This window comes from Diadema setosum, chromosome 9, assembly GCF_964275005.1.
Source record: "Diadema setosum chromosome 9, eeDiaSeto1, whole genome shotgun sequence".
NCBI lineage: Eukaryota > Metazoa > Echinodermata > Echinoidea > Diadematoida > Diadematidae > Diadema > Diadema setosum.
The window spans coordinates 11,249,108-11,271,866 of NC_092693.1; the positions used below are offsets into that span (position 1 = coordinate 11,249,108).

Sequence of the window (22,759 nt, forward strand, 5' to 3'; positions counted from 1 at the left end):
ACTTGATTTCTTTTTGAAGAAAAAGGTGTAAACACATTTACACCACAGTAACACCAGTTGGTGTGGTCTCCTATTGAAGATGGACGGGTGTTATAACATTGAAGTTAACATCAGCAATATCAAATCAACACCACTCGGTATCATTTTTTAATTAACACCTGCACAGTGTCAAAAATATCACCAGGTACAGTGTCAAATTAACAGCACGAAGTGACAGGTGAACACTTTTCATATTAACACCATCACAACATACTTTGTACACCTGTGGCTGTAGTCCTCTATTGACACTTGATCGATGTTAGATTTAACACCAATGATGTTAAATCTACCACCGATGTTTTTGCAGTATAAAGCAGCTGAAGTACAGAGAACCTTGATACATTAGGCATGAATGACCACTACCACTACCATGTCTACATTGCTGTGCACCATACTCGTATGTCATTCCAAATCGGAATTCACCAATATTCGCTCACCTCATAATCATAATCTACTGTGTTATTGAGTTGGAAAGTGTTTGGAAAGTATGGTTTGGAAAGCTTCTTCTTTTTTTTTTCTTCCGTTGTTTTCCTTAACCTGCTACCTGGGTTGAAGCCAAACAGACCGGAGTGGAAAGGAATACAAGTAGCATCACGATACTAAATTTGTATAGCAAATGTCCGTTTGGGAGCTACTGAGTGTAATTACTTCCAGTTGACTAATTCCTCGTGTAACACATTCACGACGCAGTAGGTGCTGCAGATGGCCTTTAAACCAGTTGTTGTTGTTGTTGTTTTGTGTGTGTGTGTGTGTGTTTTTTCTACTAATTCTAATGACCTCATGTACAAGGGTACAAGGCCTCCCTGGGGTAAATGCTTTGCGATATCTTGTGATAAAGCAGGACATGAATAAACAAGAACCAGGAAATGCCCTACCGCCCAATTCCTGTGCCTGCTGTACGTCTTGGACACGGAAGAGGAGGGGTGAAAATTCCCGACCTTTGGTAGTTGCCAACTTCATGAGAAACAAAAAAAAAAAAAATGATGGAGTCTGTTAGAAATTGAAATGGAACACAGGATAGTTGGATGTTGAAAACATTTTGAGTGTTCAGGTTGACCAAACACATTCCTTTTCGGACTCTAAAATCCTGCTAGACGTTTCTGCATACAAGGAGTTAATAGCCAATTCGGCTCTGCAGCACGGAACTTCCTATATACACGGCCTGTTTGCTGGAGCAACCTAAACATTGTGCCTTTACCCTCAAAAGCTGGTAAAGGGAAAGGAGGAATAATCACTGCAAACTGCCTGGTCGACACATTTCAGACTTCAAAAGAGAGGGGGGGGGGGGGGGGGGAACGCTGGGTAGACGCCAGGGGCGAAAGGTGTGAGAGAATATCACCTATAGCGATGTTACCTTATTTTTAGTAACGAGATTGACGTGATGGAGGCTAGGAAGCAAGGTGTGTTGACGCAAGTAGATAAGCAATCTCTTATTGTAACGAGAGGTCCTCTCCGTCGGAGAACGCGCCAAAATAGAGCGTAAACTAGTACAGACAGTGGTACGCTAATGCGACACATGCATGAGGTATCAATTTAGTCATCGATTTTTTGTTACAATTTTGAATGATATTCAGTACTCAAACAACGACAAATACAAGATAATAACCAGAACCAATGTAACAAATCAATGCAACTATACATATAGTACTATATACATTATAGATAGCTTGCAGGAAAAGTACCTATGAGAGGTCATTACACAAAGTGATGATGTCCAATTAAATTATATATATATATATATATATATATATATATATATATATATATATATATATATATATATATATATATATAATATATATATATATGGAGAAAAGGAGGGAAACAGACACAAATATCATCGCATATTCATATCTTACCGTGAAATGCCATCCCATGTTCGAATTGCTTTAAAAACACATAAACATATTATAACAGAACAAATCATCATCAAAATCTTGCAGAGTAGGATGTACAAGAATGTGAAGGAACTTGAAAGCTTTTGTTCTTTTCACGAGTATGTGATATACGTCACAATCACGTTGACAATGATGTCATCACCTCACACATTCCCATTGACCTGCACAGAATCTTAATAAATATATCTCCTTTCAATCAAAATGAAATAAAAATGAATATCGAGTTTTTATTCAAAGTTCTTGTATTAAAAAAACAACAACAACGTTGTAATGATAATCAACGAAAATTGATAATGCATCAACCAATCTTTCTCAAACTGTGTTCTTGTCCTCCGTGCTCAAGTACCAACCGAAAAGGAAATTTGTGGGTAGATGCTTTTTATCGCCTTATGTGAAAATGTGAAACTGTGATATTCGCGATTTCAACAACCGTTCAATTAAACGTCTACCGCTAATCGTCTCCACTGCACTTTAAGTCCATCTAGTGAAGGTAGTTCGAATGATGGTGGCATATCATGTCTTTGCACACTTAAAGACACAAGCAAACAAAAACAAACGAAAAACATGCATGGGTAAAACGTAGCAAAAGCAGAATGGATAAGACTCATGATGTTAGCGCATTTTAGCCAAATATAAACTTAAACAAAACTCACTGCATAAATTGGCTTTACAGGTCCCTTGCCCTGATTCACACTTTGTGCAGCTTTGGCCAGTGATGTACGGTTTTGCACCTATATAATTTCCTCTGCAAAGGAAAAGGGTAAATATTATGACGGTTATTGCTAAAACAACAACAGAAAAAAATATTATACCGTATAAATTCTACTCGGGTTCGAATTTTTCATCCTACAAATTGTCCTAAGCAACAAATCACACTGCGTGGGAAAGGATGCCCGTGACGCAAAGTGAAGTGAAGAATTCCCAAATGCGCCATGGCAATATGAACTCATATTTGTACACAGCAAGAAGTTTGTTTTTCACATTCATCTCACACGAAATACCTCAACCATAATCCCTTAAACTCCGGCTGTGATTCATATACCCCGTTCACACACAAACTATACAACCACAAGTTGCACGTTTTAAAGCACTTAAAACAGTAACCTGGCCTGCAATTTCAGATCCCCTTGAAAAAATGTTTATGAATCTATAGTGAAAGACATTGCACGTTTTATGAGAAGTGTTCATTTTATCTCTTCGTTTTGAAATCATTCGATGATTCTCAGCATGCAATAATCTTGGTGAACACAAACAAGTTACAAAATTGGAATTGGGCTCGGTCTTTTGAGTACCCCCCCCCCCCCCAATACGATAATCAGTGGAAAGTAGTAAGTGTCAGGAATCAAGAACTTCAGATATTGAAACTTTCTCTTTTTTTTTCTTTTTTTTTTCATTTTGAGTCGAACGAGGTTTTGTCAAACTCTTCTCTTCATGGTAGCAAAATTTTCGCATGACAGAATGTTGTTGAGAACCACACAGGCATTTTTCCATGAGAGCTTTTACACGACGCCACATTTAGTTCCCGGAAGCGATGGATTAAGGTCATAATGTATACTCACGGGGGAGAATAATTGCACGTCACAAACCAGCCCCTTCGGTTCCCCGCTCCCTTGACGTTGGGGCATAAGTGCATCCCGCAACCCACCTGTTTTGACGACGCCCACATCAACTGTACGGACAGAGAGAGAGAGAGAGAAAAAAAATAAACATCTTCCATATATTTCATCACATTTTTTGATAATAACCTGGTATTAACCGTTACGCGTTGAATGATATACAACCCATTCTTGCCGTTCCTTGCGTCAGTATTACACACGAAATTGTTTGTTTGTTGTTGTTGTTTTTTCAATTCAGTTGTTATTTCAATGTCAAAAATATGTCTCTTGGCGAAGAGGTGATGTAAGGTCAGCATTATAAGGGTGGAGACACTCACTTGATGGAAATCGACATCAAAGATGTTGATTGTAAGATAACTTCTCTCTGGGAAAAATCACCCAATAAGTACTTGGAAATTATCTGAAAGATACGTCACAAATCATACGACCTATACCTCCATTGCGATTGCAAACAACATTTATTTGTCATCATAGAAGGTTTTAAGGAAGTGCGCTATCAGTGTAGACTCAACATCAACATCAACATCGAAAGGTAGCGAGATTAATTCTTAACGAGGGAGAGATAAAGGATGTCTCTAATCACGTCTTGACAGCGATTTCCTTGACAGCAGTTAGTGTCAAAAGGGTGTTGAAGGAATGATGTATTAGTAACCATAATGTGGCTATAGAATGTTCGCACATCAGTCTCGTTAAGATTTATAAGGATGACGTCTCTTCATACATGACCAAAGTTAAAGCAGAGAAGAGTCAAGAGCTGTCTGGATGAAGGCTTCCTTGATGAACATAGGTATGCCTATTCCAGGTTTGCAGAAAGCTATAGTTGCTTATAAATATAAAGGCAAAACAAACAAACAAAACAAACAAATCTGTCTAGCTAACGTGTGGCCAGGTACAATATGTATTAGGTATCAACATTCATTTTTCCTTTCTATCTCCACTCAGCGAGTGGTAGGCCTACTTGAATATATCTCCTTAGTATGTCGTATTGTTTAGATAATCAGTTTTGAGGCCATTATCCTCGTCAAGCGTTTGGTTATGATGATGGTCTCCTGAATTTTGGTTATATTTAGAGTTGCTTTAGTTGTCTTCTGAACAGCTGTTACATGCCATTGGGATTTTATACTTGCATATATTTATGCATAAATTAACGCCTGTTCGTTTTCATCTTACATTACTATGGAATAATGTCGTATATTTGAATAAATCATTTAGCTGTTTCAACTGTTAGATTCAAATAATATTGTACTCGAGTAATTCGTTCAACTGACTTTTTAACACATTTATTCATGAAAAGAAATTCAGAAATAAAATTTTTTAATCAATAAAGCATCGAATTGTTAGTAAACAGACAATGATATATATATTCACAATCATTCAAATTCATCCTGCTCGAGTATGTACGCCCATGATTTTTTAGCATGGCTACTACTAAAACACTGATCAATTCAGTGCTTATTTACGTCGATGTAGGGCAATTTGTCAATCAGTTGCAATATTCGCAATCATATTGATTTTTTTTTTTCAGGTAGCTTAAAACAGAATTAGATACACTTAACAGCTTTGTACTTATGTACATAATACAGTGGACATTGGTTTGTGTGTGTGTGCGTGCGTGTGTGTGTGTGTGTGCGGGTGTATATGTATATTTAAAAAAAGAATCCCGAAAAGGATGAATCCATAAGAACTCCGTAAATACAAAGGTGCCTGTATACTGTTATTGTCTTTTAAATGGCACATTTGTTTTGTTTTGCTTTGTTGTTGTTGTTTGTTTGTTTGTTTGTTTTGTTGTTGTTGTTGTTGTTGTTGTTGTCTTCTTTTTTCTTTTGGCTGCTGCTGCGACATCATTCTACAGGCAAAATACCCCCCCCCCCAAAAAAAAAAAATAAATAAATAAAATACAAAGCAACAATGAGATTAAGTATTCATTAGAATCGATTTGCGGCAAGGAAGTGATGTTTAAGGCAGTTTTTTGACGAGGGGCTGTCGACGATCTGTCACGAGGGAAAATGCGCATAGAACGCATCTTGACATGTTCTAGATAATAAACAATCATAATAATCTGACCCACGGCTGAAAATGTCATACTAAGCAGTTCGGGTTTTTTGGGTTGTTGTTGTTGTTTGTTTTTTTTTCTTCTTCTTCTTTTTTAAATAAGTCCATCCTCGGGAAAAAAAAAAAAACCCACACAAACAAAAATGCATGACGACAATCGATGCTAAATATAACCATACTCGACAAAATAATGTACTGATAGTAGCTTGCAGGGAAGTGACCTGGATGTATAGTTATCTGCACATCTAAATTGTCTATGGAAACACCGTAATCTGGTCATTACGCGGAGAAGAAAAAGAAATGGGGCCATCAGTTTGTATAAAAATAACGTAACAACGTAAGCTGTTCTGTGTACCTTTTAGGGTGGCTACCTCCCTGGAAAATACTCACATAGGAAATTAGTTAACATTGTAAAAGTATTCACAGATACTGAATTCCTAAAAGAGAGTGTGCTGTCTGGAGACATCGGTTCGGGCATATATTCCCGTCACTTTTTTAAACTAAATTCCTGAAAACAACTTGACAACAGAAGGGTAAGACTGCATATAAATGAGAGAAACCATTTCCTGCAAGGACGAGTCGATTTTTTTTCTTTGCCTTTATGTCTTCCAGTGTTGATATCTAGAAATCACTAATATATTTTTCGAAATTAATCACAAGACGTAAGTATATCAGACTTATAATGTTTCACAAAATGCTAAACGATATGGTGAACACTGGACAACATAGAATTACACGAGAGAACAGATTTTGGTAGAAATGATCATAATAAAAAAGTATACCTCCCGTTTGCAAGAACTGATTATTTCAAATGTTCTTTTTATCTCAAGACTTCACAAGAATGGAATTCATTGCCAAGTAACATTGTAACCAGTACATCTCTTTCTCGTTTTAAATATTTATTAAGACAGTTTTTATGTATGTGAATTTATTTTACAATGTATTATGTAACATATATGTTTCATTTGGTGAACGTTCTAACCTTATTCTGTCTGATGTAATATTAATGTGCATATATATTATGATATAGACTTTTTCTCTTATATATTCATCCACTTTCTTTTTGATATTCCGCTTGTATACCCTGCAATATGGTTTGTTGTTTTAGTCTATTAGATGAATATTCCTCTGTTGCAATATCACTTCTTAATATATTTATATTGATTTCCATTTTTTGTGTGTGCAATATTGCTGTTCCGAAGGCCAGGGCTAGATTTCATTTTCATTTTACTGTATTATATTTATACTTGAGTGTATTTAGATTTTTGTATTTCATTGTTCCGGTCGTAAATTTTAATTTGTTTAATTTGGTGTGTAATGTACTTCAGGGGTGCAGACATGCATGGGTATTCGTACATTTTTTTTTTTTTTTTGCACCCCTAGACATGCTGTTTTAATTTGTCTGAATAAATGCAATACAACACAATACGATGATTTTTGTTTCCTTTTTTTTAGATTAAGAACGAATCAAAGGAATACTCTGACCTAAAGGCCTCACACCGATATACAAACTGGACAATGTACTAAAATAAATCGGGTGTAAATATTTTTAAACAATACGTCATACCAGCTTTGGCAAGAAATAATGATCTGTGGTTGATTAGGGTGCATCCCTTTACAAAATACATCTATTTTGAGGCCAGGCAAGCTTGCTTTTAAATTTTAGGTTTGTTCCGAACATTCAAAAAACACGTGCAATTTTCGAGTGATGAAACATTAAGTCTTGCTTGAAGGACCTCTCAGCGCAGTTTTGCGCAGAGGAAAAAAACAACAACCTTTCAAATCTAAGACCATAGTGAAACATGTCTGTTTAGTTAGATTAAAAAAAAAAAACACTTTGGAATACACGGCGTCGCTAGTGACTGGAGTGATCTGTCTGAACGTTTTAAATGTATCAATCATTTGTCTAGCTCATCAGATTATAAGAAAATCGTTTGTAAACTAGGACCACTCCTCTTTATTATCTACATCAATAACATTAGCAGTGCCACTGATGCATTTTCTTGCAGGTTATAAGAAGATGACACAAACATCCTTTGCTCTGATCACGATTTACTCTCACTGTGTTATTAAACACATGTTACAACTTAGTTAGGGTAAATAATAGGTTTTATGCTAAAAGACTCTCTGTTGATATTGAAAAATGTAATCATGCAATGCTATTTAGTTATCGCCTACGATCTCCAGATCTTACGAAATTCTTGGAATACATGTTGATTCAAGAAAGACTGCCGTTCGAGGAAGTTCCACATGAGTGAGGTTGAAAGGAGGATTTCATTTAAGAATACCGGTATTTTAATTAAACTGCTAAATATATCACACAAAGTAAGGTTTAATATTGCACTCTAACTCTTCCATTCCTATTAAATGTAACTTGGTATGGACAAACACCTCCGGTACAAATGAGAAACACTTAATAGTTATCCAAAATAAAACAATTCGAATATTACAGTAAAGCGATCACATGCTAAACCACTCTACCAAGAATTTAAACTTCATATTCTCACTGAGGTTATACATTGTCAACTTCGTATCTATAGTTTCAATGGGTCAACGGTCTTATGCTGACAATGATAATAATAATAATAATAATAATAATAATTAATTATTAATAATAATTAATAATAAATAAATAATAATAATAATAATAATAATAATAATTAATAACAATAATTATTATTATTATTAATATTATTATCATTATTATTATATCAAAACTTTCAAGAACTTTATGACAACACGTATGGTGCTCTGAATGAGTTTGTGTCTCGGATTACCTTCTGTATCAGTACTGATTCTTTCTTTTTTTGTATCTCCATCTATCATAATTTCGTATGTTATACTACATATTACATTCATGAAGGATTGAGGTTTGTTTTTCTTTTTTTTTCGCTAGAGTTGAGCACGTTCAGAATGAAAGCAGTGTTTGTGGTACTTAAATGCATAAGTTGCATATGAATTGGTAGAAACTTTTCCATCACTCTCTCCAAGTTAGATTTCCCATTTGCACTGAAGAATAAACAAAACGACTTTCTCGAAAATGCATAAAGAAAGTAACCACTATGGGATCTCCCGCTGTCTTTGATATCAGGTATACTAACCATGAAAACCATCAATTCATAAATCATAGAAAGCGATTATATTACTTTGGCCTTCAAAGGTACTTGTTACGATTTCCTTTCAAATGAAAATACCCCCCCCCCAACAAAGGAAGAAAAAAAAACTTTGGAAGGGGAATTACGACGTAGAATCCATGGTCAAGTGAGCTTAATAAGAACACTCAAACACTCATATTTAGTACAAGTTTTGTCTTTTTTGCCACAGGCCCATGATTCGCGTCGGATATCATTTCTACGAATTATGGCCATTCCACACGGTCTGCCTCTCCTCATAGGCACCTCTCGGTGTTTCCGCAAGTAGTATACACAATGGAAAGCCCGAGAAGTGAAACGTTTGTGTTGCAATGGGACCAAAAACCGAAACCGGATTTTTTTTAGAAGACCGAAGTCTACGACACAACACTCTGACCACTCACCAAAGCGTGTTACGGACATAAATAACCACAATGGGCAGCTCTCCCAGTCCATCCTCTTAAACCCTGACCTGCTTTTTTTTTCCGTTTCGATTTTAAACGCCAAGTGAAAGCCACTTGGGTTTCTTGCTAAACGCTCCTTCCACCCCCGATTTCAATTCTCTTCTTGTAAAAATTTTTATAGTCTAATCGCATCGTCGCTTCTGTACGCTTATCTTACGCAGAATATTCAGATAATTCACGTGATTACTAATAAATCCTCATGAGATATTCTGAGCCGCAGTGTTAAATCTTATCGGCCTTTGTAACTTGGAAATCAACTGAATAAATACCTAATCTAGCTGTCGTTCACAATTGCTTAATGTACTCGCAACTGTCAAGTTACATTCAAATGACGGCTTACCTTTGAAGACTAGTCTTTATACGGAATAGTATAAACTCTGTTTCAGATATTTGGTAACAGCTACATCTATTGACAGCAAAATGTCTCTATCGTAAAAGAGCTGAAGAGATATCTCTGACATTAAGCGTATAAAATGTATATCATTCATCTACAAGTTACGCCCCAAAAGACCCGGATGCTCCTTATGGAAATAATATTTATCTCGTCTTAACGTTTTCTCGTCTTCTCGCTGTAATGCATTCTGAAATTCGTTTCCATTTGACCATGTGCAACCAAGTACAGGCATAAATAGCGACCTACCTTCAAAATGGTGATGATATATAAATATACGAATATGATGACAAATATAATTGTAACCTATATACAGATTTTATTCAAAATGGTTTAATCACTACTGAGCCAACGAATATCTATGAATTTCACGCTTTCTGGCTTTTATGTTAACTCACGCTGTTAGTCTTCGGATTTTTTTTTTTTTTTTGATGATTAATAACAAAAACCGAATTGAAGAGAAATTATCTGTATATCAGCCTCTCAGCGACTGATAAAGTAACCTACCACGTGCATGCCAAAACATTCCTTTCTGGTGCAAAAAGCAACTCTCGGATCAAGCTAGTTTGAACAATTAAAGCAAATTCAAATGAAGAGAACACAGTGAAATTTGTAATTCAATTAAGACATGATAAATGACATTATTTATTGGTCACAAGCATGCAAATTAGACGAGACTGTGACGCTGTAGCCCCATGTGACAATGATCTCTCACAATTTTGTTTGCACGTAACACATTTTAGCCACTTTCACCCCTGCACATTTATCATTAGCTATTTTATAGGTCAGCTACAGAGAGTTACCGGTTTTTATGAACAGTTTTGTATTAAAATACGATAAAAGCCCACAGTCTTTAAAGACTAACAGTCTTCATGTATATCAGGTAGAATATCTCCTCAACCCTTTGTATGCTTTGAGAGCCGATTATAGCACCGAAAACCCACAGCATTGTACATACTGTCCAAAGTCCATGGCACAGAAAGGGTTTATGGTTATGTTTATGAAACAAGACGATGAGTTAAGATAGCTTGTTTGTGTGTGTGTGTTTGTGTGTGTGCGTATTTTTTTTTTTTTTTGCTTAATGTAATCCAGACCATTTATGAAAAGTTATGCTTTTCTTGTTGATTTCTCTTTTCCATATTATACAGTTAAAATAGTTGCTTACTTGTTTATTTATCGAAATATAAATACAAGATTACTATGACTGTATTATGTATTACTGAAATTTGCATGTTTTGAAATTCTTTACCCATGTATAAAGCGTTATTACCTTGCACTTTTTTATATGGAAAGAAAAACATTTGAATTGATATGAATGTAAAACAATGCCTTAGTAATCACTACGTTTGGTAGTTCTACATCACAAAATCACAGGATCTTCATGACACAGAGAAAACGAGAATAAAAACACTAATTTGTTAGATATTTTGCCCAACGATGGTACATCTTCCATTCTTTCTACACATATAATCGATCTAGTGGTCTTAAATGCATTTAACAAAACAAAAATACATTTAAAATGACTATGTTTTCGCAGGAACGAGAACACACACCTGATACACACACACACACACACACATATATATATATATATATATATATATATATATATATATATATATATATAATATTATATAACATATGCAATATGTGTACATGTATATGGTACGCTCATGAGTATGCAACACTTATATCATGATGACAGATTTGATTGCATTATTTTAGCGTTTATTGTAGATTCTAATGTTAATAAAATGCACTTATTTTGTGCTTAATTCTTATTTGTGTGTTTGTATTTGAGATGGGAAAATGAATGAATGCCTAAAGAAAAGAATGAATTGAAAGTACATGAAATGAATGGTTATCAAAGAAATGTCAAGAACTGTCAAATGAATGATGAGAACCACAAGCACAATCTTCGCAGAAGTTGAAAATCAATATGTCATCTCGGGTTAGGTCTACTTTGGTCCAGTACCAGCCCACAAGCAAAGAATTTCCCCCGTTGTTTCCATGTATCATTTACACTGCACAACGAAAGTGATTATCACTTTCTAGGCAAATTTCTGTCCCATTGAAGTTTTAATGTACGTCCTCTTGGCGTACAACCTTTTTGTTTTTTTAAATAGCAACAATCAAGAGCTTTTAGCATCGGTTTCGGGGTATATAGTGTATGCAAAATATATAAACATGATATAATTAGGATGCCATATCACTATACGATCTTATAATCAGTTTCAGTGGACTAACTGTACTTGTTATTTAGAGTGAGATGTGGTATTTTTACGATTGCCAAGTATTTCATTCATTCGATAGAGCCTATAGATCCTTTCACCTTCACTATCCGTATTCTCTCTCAGGACTTCAGAAACGTTGTCGTCGTTAGATGTTTAACGTACTTATGGTCTATAGACTGTCCATGCAATAGGACACCAGCGGTCAAGTTACAATATATCATTGATGATCGTGTGATAACAATAAGAAGAAATTACCCCGCGCGCGGCGGAAAATGACCACTGTAAAATGGCGCCTCTGCATGTTCACGTGATTACGCAGCACACGGCAAAGATGGGAATTAGAGATCCTGATTTTTGCTACTATTGACAGTGACACATACGTGGAGGTATCAAAGCAGTCTCATAGGCCCGTCTCGCATGAGGATGGACATAAATTTTAATATTACAGGAGAGAAGAGGCAAATCATCCAATCACTAACTTTTTGAGGTGAATGTATAGCATTTGTATGACCACCGAAATTTAGGCATACATTAAAAAAAAACCACACACACTTTGATGCATAAACACACACAACGGTATATGATTGTAGTCAAAGGTAGAAGGGCCAGTAAACACACATGAACATACAACGTCACTGCTTTAAGACTTACCAAAAAACACATCCAACCTTTGTTTAAAATAAAAAGCAACAACAAGAAAATTGTGGAAATATAGACTCATCCCACACAAGCACCGAATGATTATAAAAATTAAGCACAGTGAGATTGCTTTTAAATCCGCGTGATATTCTTACTTGTGTATAATAGCTGCACTGGTCGCCCGTGCAGCCGTTGGTTTGGTAGTTGTAGCGGCGCCTCTCCTCGTACCAGTTCCGCACGGCGTCAACACCGGGGTTCGCCCCCGCTCCCGTGTCGTCTCCCAGCCACACATTCTGGCCGTAGTTCACCGTCACCGAGCCGACCGGGCCGTGTCCCCACGTGCAGTTCTGCGACCAAGCCTTCGCCGCTTCAGCCAGCTCGTCGTTCCATGTCTTTGGGGAAAAAAAAAGAATTCGTCATCGTTCCAAACATTATCTTGATTACCAGTATATAGTCCGCAACACCGTTTTTAACATGTCTAATAGTAGCCGTAATGACCACTTCTTATCGACATTGCTCAACATCGTGGCGGCTCACTTAAAACAACAACAACGAACTTTGCCGACTACAAAGCTGTGTAATCATCCACTCCAGAATACAGACAGACAGACATAGACAGACAAACACACACACACACACACACAAATTAATACATAAAAATAAAATTATGCTCTCACTAGTCAGATATCTATGAAAAATACCACCATGCCAGTAAACCATTCCCTATCATAAATAATTTAATCTATGTGGAAATTTGAGCATACCGATGAACTCAGGCACTCGTCCATTATTTTGTTTCACTTCTTACATTCATTGAACGATTTCTCGCTCCTATTTTTTTAAACCTTTGGCGGTTCCATTTTCAAACAGTTTCATCAGAGACACTGTTTAGCATGTCTCATCATGAATAGCTCAGACTCTTTCGATTTGTAAATTCTTTAGCAGTGCGTAGCTGTCAGAAATATTGAACATGGAACGTGAATTTTCATGGTGTGATGGCTTGATATACGATGACTGACTGTTTCCAAACAAATTAAAATTGTAATAAAAATAATATACACTCAGAGATCAATGAATAGTAACACATATTTAGAAATTCAGAGTATACAGACTCTAAATAATATTTCAATAATACAAAATGGATTTAAATCAGTCGTGTGTATGTTAGATAATTTAGATTACATGTGAAGGAAGCTACAGAAAAGCAGATGCTTGTGGGGATAGGTCCACATAAATAAAAAGTCATACACAATCACTTACACACACATACATACACTGCACGCACTCAAGTGCAACTGGACAAGCGTGCGTGCACACCCATACACATACAAATCAACAAAGAGAAAACACCAACAAAACCGTCCTAGGTATATAAAGCATTATTGAAAATAGAAAATAGTGTGGGTACCTTCAGCTCTGAGAGAAAATAAAATATGAAAAAAAAAAGATGGAAAAAAAAAAGATTAAAAAAAATTGAAAATGACAAGATGTGAACCTGTTCAACAACCATGCTGAAGAGTTTAGATCTATGTTCATAATTTTAAATCATCGTTTGGTTCATGCTGTCATAAGAGTACTGCCAAAAAAAAAAAAAGGTTTATTCTTAAGCTTACATTTGAATGTATAACATCCAATTGTTGGTTGCATTTTAACATTTAAAGAATTCCAACCTTTAGGGCCATTATAAAAATAAATATTTTGGAATATTCGTAATCTAGTTTTTGATATATGGTACATGTCACTGTGTCTTTTTGAAATGTTTGTATTTTTTTATTCTTAAATAAAGACTCCAGAACTTCCGGCAACATTCACAATTATTCAATTTGTGCATCAAAACTCATAAATTCATTAAAAAACCATCTACAACATATATTTTAAGAATATGACTTTCTTCTTAGAAGTATATATAGAAATGTATTTAATAGTCATACATGTAGTATTATTCATATTGTAAAACGTGAAAGTTAGATATGCCAACGCAAGCTGGAAGGAAGTGTGCCATCTGTACATTAAGAAAATGGAATTACATTTTATGGCAGAAAATATATTTTGACATTAAGTATATCATCACATTCGCTTTTCATGCACGGCAGGTTGAATTTTGAACAATTCTAATTCACTTCCAATTTCACGTTCCCCTCTCTTCATATAACGCAACACGACCGGGTGCACGTCACGAGACCGACACCCACGAGTTATACAGCCCACGAGTCATACAGCTCACGAATCATACAGCCCATGAGTTATACAGCTCACGAGTCATACAGCCCATGAGTTCGACACTAAGCTAATGAGGCCCACGAGACCGACACATTAAGCCTCGTGTTGTATCTCGTAGGCTGTTTTTACATAGTGTCAAACTCATGGGCTTTATTTGCCTAGTGTCGAACTCATGGGCTGTGTGACTCGTGAGCTGTACACTAATAGACCTGTTCTCAATGTCGAACTCGTGGGCTGTATGACTCGTGGGTGTCGGTCTTGTGGGATGACCCCACACGACCTGAACACGCGCACGTTTGGAATATTTCAAGTCATGAATGATAAAAAAAGAATTAAAAAAATGAAATGTACATTACTGGTTTGTGTAGTATTAATTGAATATTCAAATAGTTTTCAAATACCGTCTACATATTCAAATACGTTTTTTGATTATGATTTTTCGAGATAATGAGAAATATCTTATGAAATATGAAAAAAAAAAAACATATAATTCCAAGAGGAATTCAAATTTATTTCATGAAAATTGGTTTTGAAATGATCGAGATATCTAAAACAAAGTAATTCTTATAAAAGGTGGAACCAATCTTTTATAAGGACCACTTTGTTTAAATTTGTTTTTGGATATCCCAGCCATTTCAAAATCAATTTTCATCAAATGATAAATTTTGAATTTGTCTTAGAATTGTAGGCTTCTTAACATTTCAGAAAGTGGTTTCTAAATATCTCGCAAAAAAAAAAAAATAAAGGCTGAATTCTCACCTCAACCGATACCATACCATTCCTTTTGGAATCAACAGCTGACAAACACACACACACACCTGTAAACTTGCTAACACGCATGTTCATTATGTCCTATTCATAGCTGCAGACATGCTAAAAATAACATCTTAGCTACATTTATGAAATTCCGCGAATACTATTGCAGAGGAGAGCGAAGTCTCAGGATGATTTCCTATTGATTTAAAAGATAACAAAAGGATGGGAACTTTACGTGAGAGATGCATTGTAACAATTATTGATTACACTTATGCAGTATAGATAGCGTTTGCTACATGAAGCACAAAGTAGTTCTTAACCCGTTCAATGCCGAATTCTAAAATCCCCATAGATTTACTACACAGGCCGCCAGTTTCCTGTAGGGAATGGGTCAATTTGACACACGTGAGGGCGCATGTGCTTGTGGCCACTTGGCGCCTTCAAGAAGTTTCCTGGTAGGAACACTTTACCGGGAATTCCTCCGGATAGGGGGAATAAACCAAACTTGAAACCGTGTAAATAATTTTCGCAGAATTCTGTCCAGGCGTCTTTACCCATTCATCAACGTCCATTATACTACTATGTTGCTGCGGAGGTGGGGGATGGAGTTTCCTCTATACCTGCTTGGCACGTTGGCTCGTTAAGAGCATGTGTACGATTCATCGAAACTTCGATAACATTTGATAAATCGACGCGCCAGCACGAATGCTGCTTTGTCAGTGTTTGTATTGGATCTGTACATTACTAGCAAATGAATTACAACCTCAACGACGTGCTGTACGTAAGCACGGAAAGGCGGAAGAAGATATCTCGCTCATTTAAGCTAAGCCTCATTATAGGTTTGGGGTATCTGATTTTTTTTAAATATAATTATTATTGTTATTATTTCATTTTATTCAAAATATTTTTGTACACGAACAGAGTTGATTCAGCCGTTAAACCAATTTGAAAGTAGCCGTCCACGTCATACAATTATATTGAGATATATAATTTGATTTGAAACAAATGATTTTCATGGATTCCTCTTGCTTGGTTCATTGTTGTTGCTTGTACTGGTGCTGCTTGTTCTGTTCAATGCTTTATGATAGCAACTGTCAGAGGTGGTATTTAACGGTATATTGCGCCGCAATCATTCTTACAATTATTACGGATTGTCCAGTGGAATGAAGGCATTGTATGACATAATAAATCAGCAAACTATGCTTCAGGTCAGGCACTTGATCGCGGTATAGAAGGGCTGCGTTGTCTGTCTCAAACTGAAATTGCCTAGAGCCATTTGCTAGCTGCCTCCCCTGTTCACATTAGAGTCTTTTTCCCCTTTACCTTTGGAATTGAATCCCATTTACGAGGAAAATCGGACTGACTAAAAAAAAAAGGTGAAATATCAACGTCTTCTTCGGAAGAGGATATTAAGTTGGAAGTGAGATTTTGGCATAAGATGGCAAAGGAATAAATCAAGGGGCAGACGCGTACCTAAAGGTCACTTGCTAAGAATTGGTTTCCAAGGGGATGTAAGATTACAATACAGTCATGACTGTTACGCAGTTCACACGACGTTCGCCTTGGAATCGACAAGTGTGCTGTGAGACAATTATCACGGAATATGGAGTACTAATAATTTTCATACGTAATAGTAACTGTGTGGTTCATCACTATCAAGAGAAATACGATATACATGACAATATAGGAGAAAAAATATATATTTTTATTATTCTTTTCGGAAATTTTGTACCTTCCTTATAAATCTGTGCCTCAGAGGAGGATATCAAGCCTAGTGCGTAAATGTTATTAATTTCGAGAGAATTATCAACTTCTCGAATTCGGTGTGAGGTATAGGAAATAGAAGAGTGGTTGTGAACACTGCCAAGAATTCTTCTCTTCTTCCGCGTAGTTACATTGTACTATTCTTTATTGAATTTATGAATTACGAATGACGACATGTGGTTACGTCTTGCTGGATTTCGTTGTTTAACAGGAATTTATGTCACGTGTATGTGTGCGTGCTGTGTGCTGGGAGAGCCTGTGAGAGTATAGGCCCTACTTCGTCAATTGCACTACATAATGTTTATTGATGCACAACAAAATTCGAACAGTTATGACGGCACTTTGTTGTGAAGTTTGCTACACTGCACTTGAAATGAAATGCCAGAAATTAAATTGAATTTAACTCATGGTATATGTGACCTGGTAGAATTGGCGCTGCACTGCCGTCTAAGATTAAAGATTGCTTAAAGGGATAGTACAGTATAAGTTGAGGTGAGAATTCAGCTTTTAACTTTTAAGAAACCACTTTATCAAATGTTAAAAGCATAAAAAGCTCTAAGAGGAATTCAAAGTTCATTCGATGAAAATCAGTTTTGAAATGGCAAAGATAAAAAAAAAAACCCAAAGTAAAACAAAGCGATCCTATAAAGGTGGGTCCCATCTTTTATTAGGATCGCTTTATTTTGGATATCTCAGCCAGTCAAAACCGATTTTCGTCAAATAACCTTTGAATTCCTCTTAGAATTATATGCCATTTCGTATTTCATGGGAGATTTCTCATTATCTAAAAAAAAAAAAATCATAAAAAAAACCTTGGAAACCTCAAGCCCCATCTCAACCAAAACTATACCATCCCTTTATAACAAAATCGAGCATGCTCGCCATCTCTTGGTTTGTTTGCGTTCTTTTTGTTATGATTGAAAATGGAATGCAGACATAAAACTGAACTGATCGGAACTGAACTCTGTTATCTGGTAGAAATATCAATTGTCAATAATATGTGTTTTTGCTTTGTTTCAGCTTCGTCTCTTTTCCCTCTCCGTGTCCACTTGGAATTAAGACGAAATGTTTACTTTGACTTCAAATTTTGATGTGAACCAAATAGGGTTAGTCTTTGGACTTTTATTTGGTGTTTTATTTGGTTTTAGTAAAACCGAAATTGAATTGGAATTGGAAAAAAAAGGATTTTCTTTTTTTTTTTTTACATTGGCTCTGTATTGAAGTATGAAATTCTAATTAATAAAAAAAAAAAATCAAAACCCTCTTCATCTCTTGGATTGTTCCTTTAGTTTGTCAGTTTCCCTACTACAGAGATTGACAGACAAGGGAAACAGACACTCTAATGACTAATGGATGATAAAATTAAGTTGATGCGATGATGATCATAATAACAATGGTTGAAAAAAGTTTGTTTCATTATAATCAATCCCGGGATAAAACAACAGTAATAATTGTCATAAAGACGACGATGACGAGAATGCTCATAATTATCATTTATTTTAGTTGTAACAAAAGCCATTATTATTCTTATTATAAACAGCATTTATCAGACAGAAAAAAAAAATGTGATAAGAAAATTAAATGGGGTATGAATTTTCTTCAATATGTCTCCTTCTCTACAAATGAAATTTGTAAGATCGCAACTGCTGATCATACATTTTTAACAAACACGTCGTAAAAAAAGTACCAGTAGGTATCGAAACAGTCATTTACTACTTACCGGGCAACGACACTACCACCAGGTTGCAGTCTTACAAATTTCATTTGTGCAGGGGGAGACAAATTTGACGAAAACTCATACCCCATATCATCTTCACCCCTCTGCTCAATAATCTCTTGCTTTCAGGAAAATCAGATTTTGCTGTAGAACATGAATGCTATTATAGTCAGCACACGTTCTGCCTTGTACCAATGTGTTTTTGGAAGTGATTTGCATTAATATAGCTGTTAACAACGTGCAGCTGTGAATGAGTAATGTGTAATGACTTTGAGATAGGATACTTTTTTTTATAGTAAAAGCCACCTTTACAGGAAGGTTAAACACTGATACTGTCATCTACATCAAACGTCCAGGTGCGCGATTAATACAGGGCCGATGGGCAATGCATATTGTTATCATCATTGTCTTTGTGTACGATGGTGACTGGGCGAAAGTAATTTTGATGTTTTTAATGACGGCCTTTTTTCCGGGGTAGGAGAAGGTGGTGACGGAGGGAAATCATCGAAAGAAACTGTCATTCAGTCAATCTTCATCCTTTTGTTTTGTTTTACTTTTGCATCAGCTTATACAGTTTCATACCTTATCGTTCACACATGACACTTATTAGTTTACATGTCGCCACGAATAAGGAGAATTAACTATTAAAAAAAAATCAAAATAAATATTCCATATATGATTGGCAGGAAGAGCCCATGGAAGGGCAGCCAATATTGTTATTGCTGTAGTTATTGTTATTGTGGTTGTGGTTAAGGGGCGCCTCATTCACATTGTTGAATATTTACCTCTAAATCTGAATCAAATTAAGTAAGTATTAAACATTAGGAAAAATACCAAAAAAAAAAGATAATAATAAAAGTACTTTGTAAATCAACTCTCTGGACAAAACAAGCTAAAAACGTAAATAAGAACAATAATAAAAAAAAACATACAAAAGTACTTTGTAAATAAAGTTTCTCCTGTATGTGTGAGTTAATCTTTAGTTCAGTCTCACAAGATGAATTCTGACTCTTTATCTCGCGGCTTTCGTCTTTAACATTTCGGGAAAAATATTGACTCGGGTTTTCTTTTTATCGTTCGATTACCTTCTATGGTATACAAGTATTGTGGACTTCGCAACGAGCCAACAGGTGATTAATAATATCGTGGACGTGAGCGAGGGGAGATAATATGAGGGGAGATAATATGAGCGTCATCGCTGATGAGGGTTCACGTGTATAACCATCTGACAAGTCTTCACTACCTCGATGAGCTGTGTAAATTTTTTGAATGATTTATATTGGTGCGACTTCGCCTTCGGTTTCCCCTTCAGCTACGTTGCGATTTCTGTTTTTGTTTTTGTTTTTGTGGTTGTTGTTTTGGCCTACATTAAAGGCATGCTAATCAGTTTTAAGTGCCTACTTCCAACAACAAGACGGAGTTGATTTAAGATGAAACATTTTCTTTCTTTCAAAAACATGAAGTCACACTTCTTGAGGCTTGAAGGATCGTGAATCTAATATTTGTCCTTATCTTGATCAAGTATTCTTGGCGTCATTAGTTTATTCGTTCATGTAATGTAATGGAATTATTTATCTACTTTCATATCATAATTATAATGAATATCAAATGTTGCATAAAGAATATCTGCATTTCAATATGATACTGTTCGTTGATCTTAAATGATATTTAAAACAATTAGTACGTTTTTACAGCACGTAATTTTGTCTTTGAAGGAATTACACGACTTCCTTCTTTTCATTGTTAAATTTGATGACACTTCTATCGATCTTTAATTTTGATTTTTTTTTCATTTCCCAGAAAAGTACGTTTGAACATAGAGTCGCATCACACTTTAATGCACTGGACTTTAGGAACCTCGAATCGTATCAGAGCCGTAACATTAAATATTTGCTAGGTAACCTTACAGACGACAGAACCCAATTACTTGTGCAAAATGTAAATGATCCAACTCAGTGTATGTGACGTTAAAATAGACGTGTATGATAAGATAGTATCATACTAGTCTAAATGTCACACTCGTTCAGTATGGGTCCATTCTATTGCACTATTCTTGAAGCGCAAGACATGTGTGTGTGTGTGTTCTTTTTAGGGGAGGGGAAATTCGTCAGAGAGCGTGTGATTAAGTCTAAACAATTTTATTTACAACGTTCAAAGTGAATTTTTTCTTTGTTTTTGGAAAAAAAGCAACCGTTGTCCATTACAATAAAAAAGAAAATTCATAATAAATAAAAGAATAAGTCTGTGATACGTCATAGTACTGATATTCTAGAGAAAGCGGATGCAACCAAGACTAAGTTAAGCATCCCCGCACCCCGATTAACCCATGACTTACCAAATGTTCCATATTGGCGGCTTGCGGGGACACCGTACCCCGAAATTCATTGTGTAAATTCAAAATAGCAGTTTGTTGTGCGCGCGAAAATCCCACGGACCGCTTTGCTCTAACGTTCCTCAAATCACTGAAGGGCTTGTTCACTGACAGAGCATCCAAGAGTCTGCGGGCAGAGACCTCGTCGCCGAGAATTCTGCCAAAACTCAGCGACATCGTCAGGAAGAAGACGTAGGCGACGAAACTTGACAGCGACTGCTGGCGACATGGCCCGTTCACATCCATCGTCAGAGGCAGGCAGGCAGGCCAGCACAACACGGAGGCAAAAAAAAAAAATCCGGCCGCAGCGATGTCCGTCCGCGGTCTCTGACTGCCCGATAGATGGACGTGGCGGTGAATGTATCGTGACGAAGAGAGACAGGGGAAAAGATAGAGGGAGAGGGAGAAAGAGAGAGAAAGAAAATAGAGAACTCTTGCTGTTATACGAACCGACAGCAAGGCCTACTTCCCCCTTTTAGCGGATACCCCTTCACAAAGTATGACTCACTTCACTATCAACTAACTGCTTCGAGGTCCATGTCAGATGAATGGAGATGTATATAAATACATATGAGAGAGGGGGGGGGGAGGAGGGGGTGGGGCTAGGAGTGAGAACACTTGTGTCTGAGGTTCTGCGAGGTCAGAGAGTCTAGATGATTTCGACGAAACGGTTTCGTCCCTGTCATAACGCGTTCCAGAACGAGAATTTGCGAGGAACCCCCTTGTTTCATCGGGCTTGAGAATAACTGGCGACCATAGAAGGCCAGGTCACAGCATTACTTGGCGGAGTTGACTGCAGACGACCTGTAACACAATGAAGACATGAAGAGCATTTCAGGTACAATTGAACAGGCAGAACAATTATTGAGTAAAAGATACACACATTACGGAATAGTGACGTTTGACAGATTCGGTAACGACAACGCCAAATTTTGGTCACGTTATGCAAAGTGAATGAGGTGGCGACGTCATCATCTCACAAGTTTCAGAAAGAAATGTCCATTTTCAAAATCAAATCTGCTGGAAGAAATTACACCCTTGGTGTCACACTACACTACAGAGTTGAGTTTGATGATGATTAACATGCCGGGGGTGGGGGGGGGGGGTGATTATATTGACGAAAAGACGTCATTCACTTTTTCATATGCCGAACCAATACATGCCTTGTGAGGCGATGACATGTTAGTCTTTTTTGAAGTTTTTTCATCACTGTGTAATCGATAAAAGTTTTGTGGAAACTTCCGAAACTTTCGAATAACAAAATTTTGTATTTCTCGGTGGGGGTCTGAATTCAGTGGAATTCGGTTTATCTGATCTCAGTATGACTAAAAAAAAAAAAAAAAAAAAACACGCTCACGTAAACGTGGAGTGCGGAAATTCCTTCATACCTTTTACTAATATCTGAGCTGTAACAAAATTCTGAAGGTTAGCCGCAGTATTTCACGTACCAGCCAACGTATACATGCC

General features: G+C 36.3%; 1 protein-coding gene across 1 annotated transcript in view; it reads right to left on the minus strand.

Annotated features, from left to right (window-relative positions):
- Nucleotides 1-21,538, minus strand: part of LOC140232841 (uncharacterized) — a 54,709-nt gene extending 33,171 nt beyond the window's left edge. Inside the window, exons 1-4 of the mRNA XM_072312955.1 lie at nt 21,257-21,538; nt 12,620-12,856; nt 3,497-3,606; nt 2,591-2,682 (exon numbers count right to left, since the gene is read on the minus strand). Coding sequence (XP_072169056.1) covers nt 2,591-2,682; nt 3,497-3,606; nt 12,620-12,856; nt 21,257-21,538 — 721 coding nt within the window. The remainder of the gene's footprint in view (nt 1-2,590; nt 2,683-3,496; nt 3,607-12,619; nt 12,857-21,256) is intronic.
- Nucleotides 21,539-22,759: the final 1,221 nt, after the last annotated feature.